Source organism: Dendropsophus ebraccatus, chromosome 14 (assembly GCF_027789765.1).
Source record: "Dendropsophus ebraccatus isolate aDenEbr1 chromosome 14, aDenEbr1.pat, whole genome shotgun sequence".
Lineage (NCBI taxonomy): Eukaryota > Metazoa > Chordata > Amphibia > Anura > Hylidae > Dendropsophus > Dendropsophus ebraccatus.
In genome coordinates this window covers 31580776-31597911 of record NC_091467.1, presented here as the reverse complement: position 1 = coordinate 31597911, position 17136 = coordinate 31580776, and the positions used below count along the sequence as shown (strand labels likewise).

The 17136-nt window shown below is 44.2% G+C and overlaps 1 protein-coding gene and 1 long non-coding RNA gene across 3 annotated transcripts in view; one reads left to right on the top strand and one right to left on the bottom strand.

Annotated features, from left to right (window-relative positions):
• The window catches only part of LOC138772215 (uncharacterized), a 116728-nt gene that overhangs the window by 71184 nt on the left and 28408 nt on the right, over positions 1-17136 (bottom strand). The window lies entirely within an intron of this gene.
• The window catches only part of KCNH6 (potassium voltage-gated channel subfamily H member 6), a 191026-nt gene continuing 174099 nt past the window's right edge, over positions 210-17136 (top strand). For both annotated transcript variants that reach the window (XM_069952457.1, XM_069952461.1), the window contains exon 1: positions 210-440. In XM_069952457.1, coding sequence (XP_069808558.1) covers positions 365-440 — 76 coding nt within the window. In that variant the 5' untranslated portion in view covers positions 210-364. The remainder of the gene's footprint in view (positions 441-17136) is intronic.

Sequence of the window (17136 nt, the reverse complement as noted above, 5' to 3'; positions counted from 1 at the left end):
GACGACATGGAGGTGGGGCTGGATTGAAGTTGTCATCCTAACAGTTGTGGCTGTTGACAACTCCTCTCTCCTGGCACATGTGTAGTTTGGAGGGGGTGGGGGGAGAGGACAGGCTCAATGCACTGCTCTTCCCATCCCTGCAAATCCCTAATCCTCCCATCATCGTTCGCTGGATACACTGGAATAACTGGTTTGCGCTTCCAGAAAGGGGTTAAACTGAACCGCAAGATGTTATTGCCATGAAGCTAGAAGATCGGATATCTATACCGAGATTTCATTTGGAAAAAGATCCAAACACAGGAGTCGCCTAGGAGGGTTGGGAACTTTCTTCTGCACTTACTGAGAGGCGACACCCTATTCCAAGATGCCGGTGAGGAGGGGGCATGTGGCCCCCCAGAATACCTACCTTGACACCATCATCAGGAAGTTTGAAGGACAGAGTAAGTACTTGTCTGAAGTCTGCATTAACACATACACATACAATAGTGATCCCCTGTGGCTTTCCAGCTGTTGCAAAACTACAAACTCCAGCATGCCGTTGGCCGTCCAAGCATGCTGGGAGTTGTAGTTTTGCTCTAACCGCTGTACAATAAGCAATGTGAGATTCCTCCAAAACAAGTGATTAGTGAGTGCAAGGGATACACAATAAGCAGAGCAGACAGATGCTGCACCATGCACACCAGGCAGAGATAATGCCTACATGAAGGGCACAAGCTGTCATAAACACTCACATGGCTGACGCTGGCTCTAGTTAAAAAGTCTATTTGATCAGTCTGTTAGTCAAACACAAGGATCAGGATGCCCAGGAATGATAGACTTTAGCAGTGATTGTACCTTGATGTGTAACACAGCCCTGGGATCACATATCTGCCATGGCTGGTGTGTAGGGGGATCTGTAATGTGTCCTGGCCTGAGGCATAAGTCATCCTCATGATGATTCCACTCCATAAGGCTATCATTGTGAAGGAAGAGGGCAGCATATGTATGATTTATTGGAGCAATTGTATATTCACTTTGTACTGGTATTTACTTTCTACTGGTTATATTATTATCAAAATAATTTATCCCAACCATGATCTGAAAGTTTGTCCATTGCCCTGATGATTTGTAGACAGCAATGTCAGCTTATGTCAGCTCCAAGCAAACATTGCCGAGAAGTTATATTATAAAGGGGTGAGACTTTGTATCCAATGCTACAGAATCCCATATATATATATATATATATATATATATATATATATATATATATTTATATATATATGTGTGTGTGTGTGTGTATATGAAGCCCAGCTTAAGGGTCCAGCACATATAAAGGAAACCTGCTTCCAGGGAGAAATTGTCCCTTCACCTCTCACCCCCTTTAGAATTCAAATTGTATGGGTGGGGGCATGAATTGATCTTACAAGGTGGTGGTAAAGATACCTGTATACCACAGAATCAACTATACCTCCTGGTTATGGGACCTGAACTTCTTTATTCACTTTGCCAAGCCAGCGGTGTGAAGCCTATGAATACTCACAGTAACAAACTCGCCGTTCTCACCTTTCCTCCTTACATCAGATTTGTGATATACATAAAATTGAGCATAGTTATAAGCACTAAGGCAAGATATGGGCAGTATTAGTTACAATACTGCCCAATTCTACTCTATAATACTATAAAAAGTCCAGTGTCTGTCACATGCCCATTCCACAAGGTGTAACTTATTCCAGTTTAGGTACTACAATACTGTGTATGGCGTTTATCTACTATGTACGGAATGTAGTGATAAGACAAGACAACGTAATACTGATGTATGTTAACTATTAGCTTATTTTTCTGCACCCCGGTGAGACTTGTCCCTTATAAGTTGTAACAAACTGTAATAGCATTGTCAATGTTGCCATAATGAGACTGTTTTATGATAAAGTGAGGAGCCGGCCTGGCATTTCCCGCCACCGCGCTTATCACCGGATATAAGAGAGCTCATTACTGTAACTAATGCCTGCTATCAAACGGGAGGTCGCAATAGACATGCACATCATGTGGGGCACAAAGCAGACTCGCATTAAATGCCATCAAAGCAATATTATATGTCTTCACGTATCATCAGACTGGTTAACAAATACAAATCTTATTAAACTGATTTTTCTACCTAGCTAATGAAGAGATATTGGCAGAAAATATTATCAATGTCTTATAGGTGAGGATCCAATCTCTAGTGCCATCCTCTGCCCTGAAAAAATGCCCCTGGCCCCTTAGCTTCTCTATGACACAGTACCACATCTGACTATAGGAACCCTTAAGTAAATGGGGCTTTGTTGCAGCTCTTAAAGAAAAACTAACAACAGGGGCGCTGAGGATGAAAGTAGTTTTCTTACCTTGATCCTCATTTTGTAGGTTAGTCCATAAGGTGAGTCAGTTTGGTGCACTGGGGGAAGGATTACCACCAGGTGTACCAATCTACCCAAGTGTACCAATCCGCCCCAGCCAGCCCGCCCCTCCTAATAAATAATTCACTGCAGAGCGCCCCCCCCCCCACCCAATATTCACTAGAAGGGGTGGTGTGGTCGGGGCAGATCGGTGCACTGGGGGTGGTAGCCAAGCCCCCTGTGTACCAAACTCATTAGCATATGGATTAAACTACAAAACTAATGAGAATGGTGCTGATGATCACGTAAGGAAGCTACCTATCAGGAAGTATCAGCAGGTTAGATGCGTGTAATCTGCTGTTGGTTTCCCTTTAAAGCCTTGGGTTGGAGTGGATTATGTAGGGCAAAAGGCCAAATAACGTTCCTTACTAAAAGTTTCTTTATTCCATGGATTGGTGGTGGGCCTTCAGTTCAAACTTTACCAGTCAGGCAGTAAGGGTATTTCTTAGCAATGCTCCTTCATGGTGTATGATCTGAAAACCCCTTATACCTATTTTTGCAGTCTGGGCTCAGGGCATATGCATGGAACATGGCATCCACAGTCATGTGCATAGGTGAATTAAATGTAAGCTGGGCCTCCTCCTTCAGATAGTCCCCTGACTGCTCTGGGTGCTGCCCCTTCCCCCTTGCTGCCCCCATGATAGTAGATGGCACCCTGCTGCCCTCAGATTAGTAGATGGGCCCCTTGCTGCCCCCTACTATAGTAGATGGCCCCTTGCTGCCCCCCACTATAGTAGATGGCCACTTACTGCCCCCACTATAGTAGATGGCCACTTGATGCCCCCACTATAGATGGCCTTAGGAAGCTGCCCAAGCTGCTTGCATTCCAATCCATCACTGGTCATGTGTATTGGCCCATAGAATGGGTCCAATTCTATCTGCAATTGCAGATACTATTCAGACTACACTTACAGCTGAGTGAAGGAGTACTAACACCTTGCCTAAAGTATCAGAAAGCTCTTTCAGGAATTTACAATAATCCTAGCCCTATCCTTAGACTAGGCAACCAGTTTGTCGTAAGCAGAGTTCAGCCACCAACCCCCCCCCCCCCATAACAAGAAAAACGTAAGAATTGTGGTGCACGATAGAGCATGGCGGTCACCCTACACTTATCAGTAAATGCAAAGTACAATAGACATATTCCGACACACCTGACTCATTCACAGGTGTTGGGTCAGTCAATATGATAGCAACATGCAGCGAACTTATCGTGGACAAACCGGTACAACCTTGTTGCGGTGCTCTGCCTCATAAGGCGATCAAAGAGTATAACTGCAAGGTAGTGAATAGGCAGCGCTCAGCCATTTCACGTTATTGACATATTGTCTGGCCTATCAGGACCATATCAGCTCCTGATAGGTAGAGATGATCGAACAGCGGGAATTTTCAGGTTCAAAAATTTTCAGGAATCACAACCTGATGGTTCAAGTTCGAACAAACCTGAAAATTCGATCATCTCTACTGACAGGCCAGAAGATGCATGAATAGCGTGAAAAGAGTGTTGCCTTTGGAGTGCCCTTGCTATGTCTTGTCTTGCACTTATGTTGTAATCGGTGATTCTTTCGTCCAATAAAATAACCATTCAAGATTATATGGTGAGTGCCGCCTATTCACTCCCTTTAATTTATACTCATCAGTAAATGCAACTGTGCTTGGTACTGTAGGTTGACCTGAGCTCAGACATTTTTTTGCTTAGAGGTCAGACCTCTATCGATCACATACTGATGACCTATACTAAAGCTGCCCATGCACATTAAATCTGATGACAATGTTTTACACTAAAGCAATCGTTTATTGGGTGAACTCTAACAATAATCACTTTAGTTGGCCGATGACTGTCATTGGTTGTGTTTGAAATTGTCAGTCAACAGGTGGGCGAAATGAGAGTGTTCTCAAAATGTTCACACATCATTCCCAGAAAGATCATTAATCACATATGACCCATGTGAAAAACTGTAATGGCCTTTATAGACCAAAATGTTTATGACTGTGTCTAAAAAAATCTGTTCAGATGATTATTGTCAACCATCAGCCCACTTCTAGCTAATGTGTATGGCTGCCTTTCTGTGAGCCCATCAATGGGAGTTTGTTAAACACCTGTGGAAAAGTCAATAATGTAAAAATAAAAGGATGTACATACAGTACCTTGATATATAAGTTAACCCTTAGAATTCACATACAGTGGTAGCAGGAGGTTAGTGTGACCCCGCAAGCCAAGATCTCATTGACTACACTACATGCACAATCTCATTGCACTATCCTACACTTAATCAGAGTCCGTAATGAGAGTCATCAGTATAGGGCCGGGTGTGCACAGCAGTATAATACAACTACAATCCAACGTATTGTCGAATAAAGAGGATGAATCAGCATTCTCACAAACAATACAACAGAACCAATAAGAACAAGTTATTATAAGGGGTTAAGAAAACCTACAAGTTACTTCTCACAGAGCGACTAAAGATGCATAAAAACTCAGTGACATCTTTGTGAGGATACCAGATCAGAGCAAACATGGCCTAAAATGTCATATGAGCTGTCACCAAGCGAGTGGATTCTCAATTGTACCCTTGGGCTATCATTACAAGAGTACTGCTAACATCATGCACAATGGAGGAATTTATTAAGGCTGGCGTTTTCTACTTCATAATACCAAGTATGCTGTAGTTTGTGCCAAATGTACTAAGAGCGGCGGGTCTCCTAATGGATTTGGTGCATCAGTTGGTTGTCTTTGTGCCAGAAAGGCAAATCAGTGTCGACTATAAGCTGGCACAGATATGTACCATGATTTTTGGAGGCAACGCTCTACCACTAAGCACTTACTTTCAAAAAGTATCAAGAGAAGCGGAAGGTGCCAAATGGGAATTAAAATGAGGATTTTAAAGGGGTTGTCCAGGGTTAGAAAAACATGTTTTTTTCCAGAATCAGCACCTCTGTCCTCAGTTTGGGTGTAGGTTTTGCAGCTCATTTCCAATAAAGTTAATAGAGCTAAATTGTAATACCACATACAACCTGAGGACTGGGATAGCACTGTTTTTGCAAGAAAATAGCTGTGCTTTTCCTATTCCTGGATAACCCCTTTAATAGGAACAATGGTTTGCAATTTTTGGAAAAGTGCTTTTCAAAAAATTTAATTGGTCTTTACCCCCAAAACACTATGTAAAACCAATCTTATCAAGCATAATTCCGATAAGGTTTTCGGCAATAACAATGTCTGACGATCTCACTTGTTCTGTGCTTTTTGATTGTGGCTGTTGCCCATCTCTATGTATTCCTATGGGCTGTAATTGTCATGCAACACAGTGATGTATTCCTGCATGTGTATGTTTGATATTAATAAATTACAAACTGCCTTGGGCACAAGTAACTTTTTGGTCATCCACTTGGAAAATGTGTTTTATAGAAGACAACTGTTCACTGTTTTTTCAGGACAGGACTTAGCAGGAAAGGATACGGCCTTCCGCAGCCTAGTGGATTTAACATAACCAAGGGGCATATACACATTCTGCAATTACAGTTTATGCACAGACTTTGTGCTACAAATCGGAATTAGGGAACTCCCGGCATCATATATCATTATATCATGCCGGGATCGCCTAATCAATTAAAATCTTTGCGCTACAGTACTGACACAGCTGTCCGGCTATGTCAGTACAGTAGCACAAAGATTCTAACTGATTTGGATTTCCCGGCATCATATTGATTGCGGTACGTAGCTCATCTTCCCATCAGCTCATAGCGGTGATTTGCTTCTTGTGATCCAGTCTAAATCACCACATGTGGGCAAGAATGATTTTCTTTCCCCTGCAATTGCGTTTTCACAGCAAACTGCACAATTCAGGCAAAATAGCGCCATTGCATGCATAAAATATGCATCAAAGAGGCCAGGTGTGGACACAGTCTAAGGCTGCATTCACACGTCCTGTATTCTGTCCATGAAACACAGACAACACGGGCGTTGAATGCAAGTCCTGGCACTGTAATGCCACGGTGATTCAAAGAGTTTCCCTGTTGCTGGCATGATGTTGATACACCATGACGTCTGAGGAAACAGTCCAGGACTTGCATTCAACTTCTGTGTTATTCGTGTTTCAGGGGCAAAACACGGGACGTGTGAATGCAGCCTTAGGCTATGTTCACACACAGTATTTTTGCTCAGTATTTTGGTCCTCATATTGCAACCAAAACCAGGAGTGGATTGAAAACACAGATAGGCTATGTTCACACACTGTTGAAATTTAGCGGATGACCATCATTTAATGGCAAATAATTGGCATTATTTTAAAACATCGGCCGTTGTTATGAAATAACGGCCATTATTTGTCATAAAATGATGGCCATCCGCTAAATTTCAAACTTTCAAATGTGATAATGCATACTGCCCAAAAATATACCAAAAAGGCACTCCAGGCACTCCACTCTTGGGCGAACATTTACGAAGTTTCCGCTTGAGGCATATGCCAGGGGGAAGGTTCAGATTGGCCTCCTTCTCCCTGGCGTACGCCTCCCGTACACCCCGCTCGCCTGGTGGGTGGACTGGGGGAGCTTGGGGAGGCGTGATGAGGTGGGGAGAAGGCGTGGCCTCCTCCCAAGTCTCATTTATCATGATTTTCGCCTGTGTAGGCGTAAATCTTGATCCAAATCTACACCTGCTGAGAAGCAGGTGTAGATTTCGTAAGCTGGGCGCAGATTCAGGCCCCCCCCCCCTCCTTGGTGTCTATGATGCATATGATGAGGAATACACCTGACATATACCTCCAACATACAAATATTAGATGTAAACATAATACATAGTCAATGCATGTTCGTGTTTTGCGGCTGTCAGATGTCTGAGTGTGATTCTACGCACTTTGCACATTTTAGAGGATTTCTATATGTGTTATCTGCACAGGAAGTAAGCCGTTCCCAAATATCCCAGATAGCAAAAATACATTTACTATAGAAATTTAGTCACAATTTTGTCAATCTGTGGCTGATAATTAAACACCATAAATAAAGCTATGGCAGGAGAATCCCATTTAGTCGAGGACATGGAGCGCTGGTTCGTCTGCCAAGCCTTCCCATCTCCCTAAGAGGCCCTGGGGCACACAGTCTCGTCTGGACACCTTACAAATTATTCAGCAAGTTTGGGTGAGATGCGTTTGGTAGTCTGTCGCCGTGAAACTCAGAACATATGCAGAAAAGTATCTGATTTATGGGAGATGTCCTGTTCGACAGGAAGATTGATTCGGCACGCTACGGTTCATACGGAAAAGAAGTTGTGATGACGTGATTGTGGTCGGGGAAAGAATTCACAGAGATAAAAATAATACTGGTATTAAAGCAGTCTTTGTACAAAGTATTGTATAGCACTCGCCACCTTAGATCACTCAGTCATTCACCATCTCTTTCATACATCATATCAGTCTCTTTCCTCACACTATGGGGGAGATTTATCAAACATGGAGTAAAGTGAAACTGGCTCAGTTGCCCCTAGCAACCAATCAGATTCCACTTTTTATTCCTCTCAGACTCTTTGGAAAATGAAAGGTGGAATCTGATTGGTTGCTAGGGGCAACTGAGCCAGTTTCACTTTACCCCACGTTTGATAAATCTCCCCCTATGAGTTTGATAAATTAACTATTTGCCTATAATGGCTATAAAGGGACAATTCCGCTTGATTAGAAGAAAGTAACGTTTAAAAGTTGTGTTTATATTATGATAATGGAGCTGTGTTTTCCTGATACGGGACTCACAATCCCTTTTCCACAGAGTAACGGCAGCAGATCGTTGCTGTCCTGGTCGTTTGTCTTTCAACGTGTTGAAATAAAAATTACAGCAATGATCAGTCGACATCGTTCATGTCGGCTGATCGTTATCTTCTATTACACAAGGCGACTATCGGTCGTAACAGCTGATGCCGGCCAAATACGTCCGATAATCGTTTAGTGTAATATGGCTTTTAAATGTAAAAAATGTATTAACATTTCTATGAAGCGCATAAAAACACATAGTAGCATTCTGTACATCTCACCCAGGCTGCTTGCTGGGATGAGGTTGTAAACTCCAGGAAAGATATATAGTTCAGCAGAGATATTCTGCTGAACTGTTGCTTATTATTTCTGGGCCTGGATTTTATTGGAATGGCAGGTAGGTTTGGTAGTGGGACCTGCCATTCCCTCCCCACTCCAGTACACAATTCATAGAAAATGGAATGGGACAATGCTGCACTTCCTTACACAGCCTGTACAAATGGTATGATGTCTGCAAGTACGGATTAGCCTGCAGCCAGTGTAAACATGAAAGTGTATGTAGTGCTCACATAGGCGCTGCGGACACTTCAAGCAGCTGATCAATAAGTGTGTCAGACCCACACCAATCCAATATTGGTTGTGCATCACAGTTGAACCCCTTTAAGCCTGGAGGTTTTTTTCTGCAATCTTAGTCTTAGACTGTTTCCGTTATAATCGGAGGGGATAGACTAATTTTTATTTGGGAAATATTAAAAAAAAAAAAGTATATATATATTTGAGGTGAGCGAACTTCTCAAAAGTTGTAATGCAAAGTTCGGGTTCGTGATGAGCCCCATTAAAACAACTGAACGACTGAAGGTTTTCAGCTGTTTTAATGTGGTTTATAAAGGCTGCTCCTTATACTTACATGTTAATGCTCTCTCAGGGTCTTTCTTCTCCAGTCCCAGCATTTTCTATGGTGAAGGCCTGCTCAGCCAATCACAGGCTGACTCAGATGGGGCAGCACCTCGGCCCATGATCAGCTGAGCGGGCTGTCACTCTTGTCTCAGGAGTGACAGCCCACTCAGCCAATCACAGGCTGTGGTGCTGTCCCGTCCCAGTCAGCCTGTGAATGTCCCTCCTGTCACTTCTGAGAATCTGGGTTCGGTTCACTCATCTCATACACACATATCTATATACTAATTGTGACATACAGTACTGACATTGTGATTATTTCTCCCAAGTAGTAGGCATAATGCCTCGTCAGAATCTGTATATGATGCAGTATGTGGCCACAGGCCATCTACATATGCAATCATCATCTACAATTACAATGACTTGGAGCAGATTCAAACCATTCCTAAACAGTTTTGCAGCCCAGATGACCTGTTGTTTTGGAGTTTAACAAGCAATTTGGTCCTTGTAAATACAGTGGTACCTTGGTTTAAGAGTAACTTGGTTTAAGAGCATTTTGGAAGAAGAGCTCACAGTTTTTCAAAATTGTGACTTGTTTTAAGAGCATTGCTTTGGTGTAAGAGCTCCCTGTACTGGGTGGGAGGGCGAGTAGAGGAGGGGCATGGACTGCGCAGGGTGGTCTACAGCACTGTACTCTGACCCAGGAAATCTCCCTCACCTTCCAAATCATAGCAGATCCACTTCAGGCTGGGGCTTACATCAGGGGACAGGACTGTGGAGGTCTCTCCATAGCTGTAACAACTCTCTCTCCAGACAGAGAGAGTGCTACATTTATGTGCCCACATCTGTCCTGATCATTGCTGTCATGTGACCACACAGACCTCTAACAGCAGCTCTGCCTCTCTATTCTAGCCTGTTGTACTACAAGGATATGTTCACACGTCGTATGAGACCGGCCATTCCATTACCCCAGCCGGGCCACGGAACGGCCGGTCTCTGGCCGGATGATCTGTCCCGCCGTGGAGCTCTGAGCCGCTCGCTTCGCTGTGTGAACTGACAGGTCTTTCTGCCACCGGAATTCACTGAATTCCGGGCGCAGAAAAGTGACATGTCAGTTTTTTGCAGCCCCGTATGGGATCCCGGCCGGAGCAAATACGATGTGTATACGCTCCGGCCGGGATCCCGTTGAAAGTAAGGCATTGTTCCACCCCGCAAAAACAACAGCCGTTGTTGCCATCGGCAACAACGGCCGTAGTTTTATGTAGTGTGAACATAGCCCAATACTGCATTATGGGGATCTGCAGCTCCATCCTGTATCTACAAACTGCTGCTGTGTTATCAGGTTTCTGCACTTACTATACATTATACTCCACATGCTGATTGCTATACTGTACAGTAACTTATAATATCACATATTCAGCTGTTTCTAAATGTTTGTTTCATTTGTTTTACATGTTATTCAGAATATATAATTATTATTTTTGGGGTGTGGAACCAATTGTCTGCATATCAATAATTTCTTATGGGAAAATTTGCTTTGGTTTAAGAAAGGATTTGGATTACAAGCACGGTCCCAGAACGAATTATGCTTGTAATCCAAGGCACCACTGTAATTGCTGAGATCTTTGCTTTGTCCAGTTTTTATTTATACCTGTCAGTAGTTTTAATGTTCTGCCTCATCCTTGTATGTATATTCAGCCCACAAAATAGGTAAAGATTATAGAGTGTGTCAAAATCTTTAAAAGTTGGCCAGTATGAAAACCAGTTCTTATGTTGGCCAGTCATAAAACTCTTAAAATCTATAAGATAATTTTAGAGACGTAATGTACATGAATACATTCATTGGTAAAAAGAGAACACACAAACACTGTGCATAAAATCCAGACTATTTGCATTGGATACTGTGGAAATGCTGACTTGTGACCTATAAATGTCTCTCTCATTTGACCACATGATTTCTTATGAACTGACGCACAATGGTAACTTGCAGGTGTGATGTGCAAAATCTGGATGCACTTAAAAAAATGCACTTAAAGGACGCCTAATGTACATAAAAACGTGGTCAACCACATTTTTATATGCGCTAGGAAAAACAAAACAAAAAACCTGATCCGCTTTCTTCTCTAATGTAAGCCAATGGAAAACTGATCCTGATGGACTGCATAGAACTGCAGTGTGGCCCTAGCCTTACTATCTGCATAGTAGCTACCTTGAGGTGCAGTGACTAAGCTCGACATTTGCTGTAAGCCAGGTCCGATCTGCTAGATTGGCACTTGCTTACTGGGCCTATTACACGGCTTGATAATCCTGCATGGACATTGTTGGCGATCTCTGTGCAGCCCTCACCTCTTCATAGTTTCCGGTGTCCTCCTGGCTTCTCCTCACTCTACGCAGCCACCTCTGAAGCTTCTAAACTTGTCTGTGCAGTGATTGGCTGAGTGGCCTGTCACTTCAGAGATGGCTTTATAAGTTTCAGTGGCAGCTGCAGTCAGCAGGAAACAGGCAGGGGGAAACCGGGGGAGTGTGGAGAGGTAAGTAATAACTTTATTACTTTTTACATACTTTCATGAGCCATCGGCTGCACACCTCCTATTACACAGAGTGATGCATGGTTGACAGCAAATGATTCTTAAACTAGCAGAAAGACAATGATTAGTCGATGACTGGTTCCTCAGCTGATGACTGGTTCCTCAGATAATCACCCCGTGTAATAGAGCCCTCAGCGGGGAAGTGATTGACAGGAGAGAGGAACAGGAAACGGTTAGCAGCGAGTAGCTGGGAGGAATTGGGAGGGACAAGGTGATTGTCAAACAGTAGATTCCCAGATCTCAGCAGGTTGAAGGGCTTAGCTGTTACCACCATACAGGAATATTGCCCTGCCATAGTATCAGGGAGACAAGCAACAAGCACACTGCCAAAACACAATGCTTTGTTCTACTTGCAGGTACTGAAGTAATTGTTCCCATACAGAGACACTTCTTTTTCAACAGGTTCCATACATGCTTTATATAGATAGTACAGTGGTGCCTTGGATTACGAGCATAATTCGTCCCAGGACCATGCTTGTAATCCAAATCCAAAACCTGCTCTCAGAGGTCTGTGTGGTCACATGATAGCAATGGGAAGGGGGGTGTGTGTTCAGCATGGACCAATCAGGAAGTGAGAATCACAGAGCTGTGCAGGAGGACAGAGACAGAAACTTTTCTATACAGCAGTGTGAATGGCTGAGTGTGAGAGCAGGCAAGTTATAGCAGCAATGTGTATGTGCGAGTGCAAGCACGTTATAGCAGCAGTGTGTATAGCTGAGTGTAAGTGCAGGCACATTATAGCAAGAATGGAGAGGATGGGAAACACAAGCTGACAGAGACCACAGGGAGTATGAAGGAATGAGCAGGACATATGTGGGCACAGACATGCAGCACTCTGTCCGGGGAAAGAGGGGTAACAGCTATGATGAGATGATGAGGGAGCTCTTAAACCAAGGCAATGCTCTTAAACCAAGTTACAATTTTGAAAAACTGTGAACTCTACTTGCAAAACGCTCTTGATCTAAGTTACCCTTAAACCAAGGTACTACTATATTTGGGTTCTCACAATTACAAAGTCTCTCACCTATGATAGTACCTTTTGTGGTTTGATATAGTCGCTGTACACCTTCTGTACTCTTACAGCATGTGGTCTGGTCTGCATGCTGACACAGAGGCAGCCTCCACAGTACAGCATTGCAGCGCCACTCTCCCCAGCAGTCTCTCTCTATGTCTCTCTGTCACATGCTATCAGTGGCCAGCCTCACACTTGAGGGCTCTCCTTCACTCCTTCACACTCAGATGCATGTGGTGACAGGAGCCTAGACAGACGACTAACAACTATTTGGTTACAATCCTCAACCCCTGCTTGAGCCACAAATATAAACTCACAAGGGATCCAGTCATCTGGCGGTCAGGGTAGGAAAGTCCCTGCTGACAAAATGCCTGGAAAGCAACCTAAGCGCCAGCCTAACATTAAACATAGTAAAACAAACGTAATGGTAACTACCCACCAGGATTCTAGTAGTGGTATTTGTTTTATTCCAGCTACCTGCATTCATACATCTTGAAACCTTAGCTAAGTCATGTGATTGACAGTCTCTGACAACCAGTCCAGTACATACTCTACTGTATAGACAGGATGTCAGTCTCTCCTGTATGGCTCACATTCAGTAAACTATAATAATAGATCATCACCTATCAAGTCCCTTCCTGGTAGTTTTCAGACCCCTTTTCACCAGGCTCTGCCCTTCCTGCTCCACTGAATGACCCTCCAAATACGGAGTTCTGCTGAATATTTCTATGCTGCCTTATAATAATGAGACCAGGAGTTCAGAGATATAGTAGATGAAGCTCCCCTGACCCTCACTGCCAGTCTCTTCTCTAGTGAGATGCGGCATGACACTGCTATAGTGTAAGAGCTGACAAGGAAAAGCCCTGCTGTAATGACAATGATGCAGTCACAGGGCTGCAACACTACACTTCACCTATGGCAGTAATCTTTCCTGGGCCCTAACAATAACTCCCAATATTCTGACACTACAGGAGTTATAGTAGGTCAGAAAAGGGTGGCCAGTCACATGGGGAAATCATACAAGAACAAATGAATGTCAAAAGCAAGAATGCAAAATATTAACTCACCAATGGTACCAGTATGCAGGATAGTTCAGATACAAGACAAACAATAGACAAGAGAGGGACACAGTATCCTAACAGAAACAGGAACAGTACTTAGAAACAAGCAGAAAGCATCAAAAAGTTTATAACAGTCAAAAGTTAGGCAAATCTGCCCATAGTATCAAGCTTTGGAATTGCTAAAACTGATGACAGAAGACAGAAAGTCAAGACGAAAACACAGAAGAAACTAGGCAGAAATAAACAGCAATGATGCTAATTACTGGATCCCTAAATAGCTGAGAAACAGGGCGGCATGCTGTCAAGAAGGCATTCTGATGTGCTGCCAATGACCCATAAACTGCAATGGGCTGCACATAGTCTAACTGTGACTATGTCTGGTCCATTTGCCAAATGTATATGTTGTGTGCATGGCACCCTGTCAGGCTGCACGTCGGCATCCCTTTTACAGCAAGAGGTCAAGAGTTCAACCTGGGGTCCTCAATTGTTTCAAAACAAAACCTCCCAGAAATGGTAGAACCCCCATTAGAATGCACATAAACTAACACTATACCACTGCGGCTCTCCTAACGGCCGATAATTTCCCCTTACAATAAATAATATCCTTAATTAAAAAAAACAATACTTCTTGGAGATTACATGGCAAGTGGCAGAAATGTTAGAACATTTAGCAATAAGACATAATGGTGTGGTTCCAAGTCAATATCCAGAATATAAAGCGAAGGCAAACAATTACAGTAGCAACCACAAAGAGCTAAGGCGTCCAGGACGGGACAGGAAATCCTTTTGTCCACTGTAATTACTTTTAGAGTAATTATATTGCTATATAAATGGATTTTAAAGTAATGAGGTCTGAGGTCTGCTGATCGGGATTGATTTGTTCCTTAGCACTTTGGAGAATATGAACCAAGAATGTATCGCCCAGCAGCGCAGTGATAAGGCTGAGCAGGTGCCAGCTTCTGGGTGTGTGACCTCTCTAATAGCTGATAACAGGCTGCTTGTCATAGGATGTATATAAAATTGCCAAAGGTTAACCCCAGCATCATATATAAGTGGTGCCTAGGGAATCTATAGCATTCTCTACTGGGTAATTTCCAACAGGGAAACCCTGATGCTAATAGGAATTTTATTGCGGGTCTCTTGATGTTATGTTCACAGCAGAGATGGAAAACTGACGACAGGTTATTTACACACTCCTTGTCTGTGTTTATTGACTCACTATGGTCATATAGAGTTGCCGTGAATTACCAAAATCACAGCATGTCCACTACATGGGAATACAATCACAAGATGAAGTAGTTAAGGGTCCTTTAACACAGGCCGATCAGTGAGATCGGTGCTCATTTGCAGTGTCTTTAGAAGGCTGGACCACACAAATGAATACAGTGATTGTTTGTGCGGCCATTTACATGCATTGTTATCGGCTGCGTCTCAGAGAGAAGTGCAGCTGATAGCGATAAATTTTACCACCTGCACAAATGATATGATCAGCCACTGAGCGGGCACTTTCTAGCTCCTCGGATGATCACTGACTGGCTGATTATCGGCCAAAGGAGCATTTCTAGCAACAATCCTTGCTGACAATCGGCCTGTGTAAGGGTACAAACACACACACCGTATACGCAGCGTATTTTCTGCTGCGATACGCAGAAGATACGCAGCGGATTAGATCTAAATAACTGAACACAGTATCACATCTGCACCATCAAATCTGCTGCATATCTGCTGCATATCTGCTGCGTTTACGGTGTGTGTGTTTGTACCCTTAGGGTGCGTTCACACGTACAGGATCTGCAGCAGATTTGATGGCACAGATTTGAATCTGCAAAAGATCTGCTGCAGATCCTGTACGTGTGAACGCACCCTTAAGGGGTCTTAGGCCTAAAGCCAGTCATACATTGTCAGAAGGCAGTTTTTGCATGACTTTTTGTTCATTTCAGGGGTCGGCCAATTTTGCATAATTGTATGACAAGGCTCTCTAATGAGGACAATAAGGACAGTAATGTATTGCTATGGAACAGGTACAGTGACATTTTCCATAGTCAGTCACATATATATTAGGGAGCTGCCCAGCCACGCTCAGGGATGGGGGTTAGTGGGGGAAAGTGCTCCTGAATGGGGCTTCACTGTAGAATCCTTATAAGTGAATGTTTCACTCTGTCCGCATTAAAGGCATTGTCATAAAGTTGTACAAAGGTAGCCAACCCCATTACAGTTCATGTTTAGGTTGAAAATGACACAAGTCATTGATATTTGCCATGATGTGTGCATTGGTCATGGATTCCATTGATAGGATGTAGATCTCTCATTTGTACCCAGCAACAGCTAAAAAAAAAAAATCCAACAAGATTAACTCAGCAACAGATACCTGTCATCAGCCGGCAGCTGTCATGGAAAACACCAATTGTCATCAGAAATTTGTGTAAATTAGGATTTTTAGCCATCCAGCCTCCGGAGTGGTGTAGTCTCTAGTGACCTTTAGTCAATGTATGAGGAAGAGCATGCGTATATAAATTGTTAACAGGCAATAGGAATGAGCAGGGCAGATGTCTAAGAAGTACAGGTTCCTGTCACTTGATGTCAACATATTAGCAGCCGAAAGCTTTGCCTGCTCTTCCAACTTAAATGATGGGTATGTGTAACGCCCGGAGTAGTGGATCCACTGGACCGGCACCAGCGATGGCACAAACCTCACCAGGGAGCGGAGTCTAAGGGGCCGCTGGTTTTCACCAGAGCCCGCCGCAAGGCGGGATGGACTTGCTGCGGCAGGCGACCCCCAGGTCGCTACCCCTGGCTTGGTTGCTGGTGTCGGCAGGCGAGGCGTGGCAGGAGATGGCACAGGCAATAGTCTGCAGATGAGAGAGCACGTGACAGGCTGGACACAGGAACAGGTGGAGTGACAGGGGAACAGGAACCAGGAACAGGGACTAGGGACCAGGTAACGGACAGGACACAGGAACAACAGGGAGCTGGGCCAAACGCTATGGGAAGCATGTAGAGGCTCCAACACAGGGGACAGGGCATGCTGGGATTTATAGGGGAGTGATTGGTGCAACTACCAATTAGGAGCGCACTGCCCCTTTAAATCTGAGACAGCCGGCGCGCGCGCGCCCGAGGAGGCGGGGACGCGCGCGCCGGCCGGCACAGCGAGAGACAGGAGCGTGGAGAGGTGAGGCGCCCCCCGGGGCCGAACGTGTAGCAGCGCCGGGTCCCTGCACCGGGACCCCGGCAGCCGCATGAGATGGGGGGAGGTCGCGGCGGCGGCCCGGAGCATGGGACGCCGCCGCGGCCGTGACAGTACCCCCCCCCTTTGGCCTCCCCCTCTTTCTAACCTGCAGGAACCTTTTGATGAGATCTTGGTCCAGGATGTTAGCCTCGGGTTCCCAGGACCTCTCCTCAGGACCAAATCCTTTCCAGTCCACCAGGAAGAACCTTCTC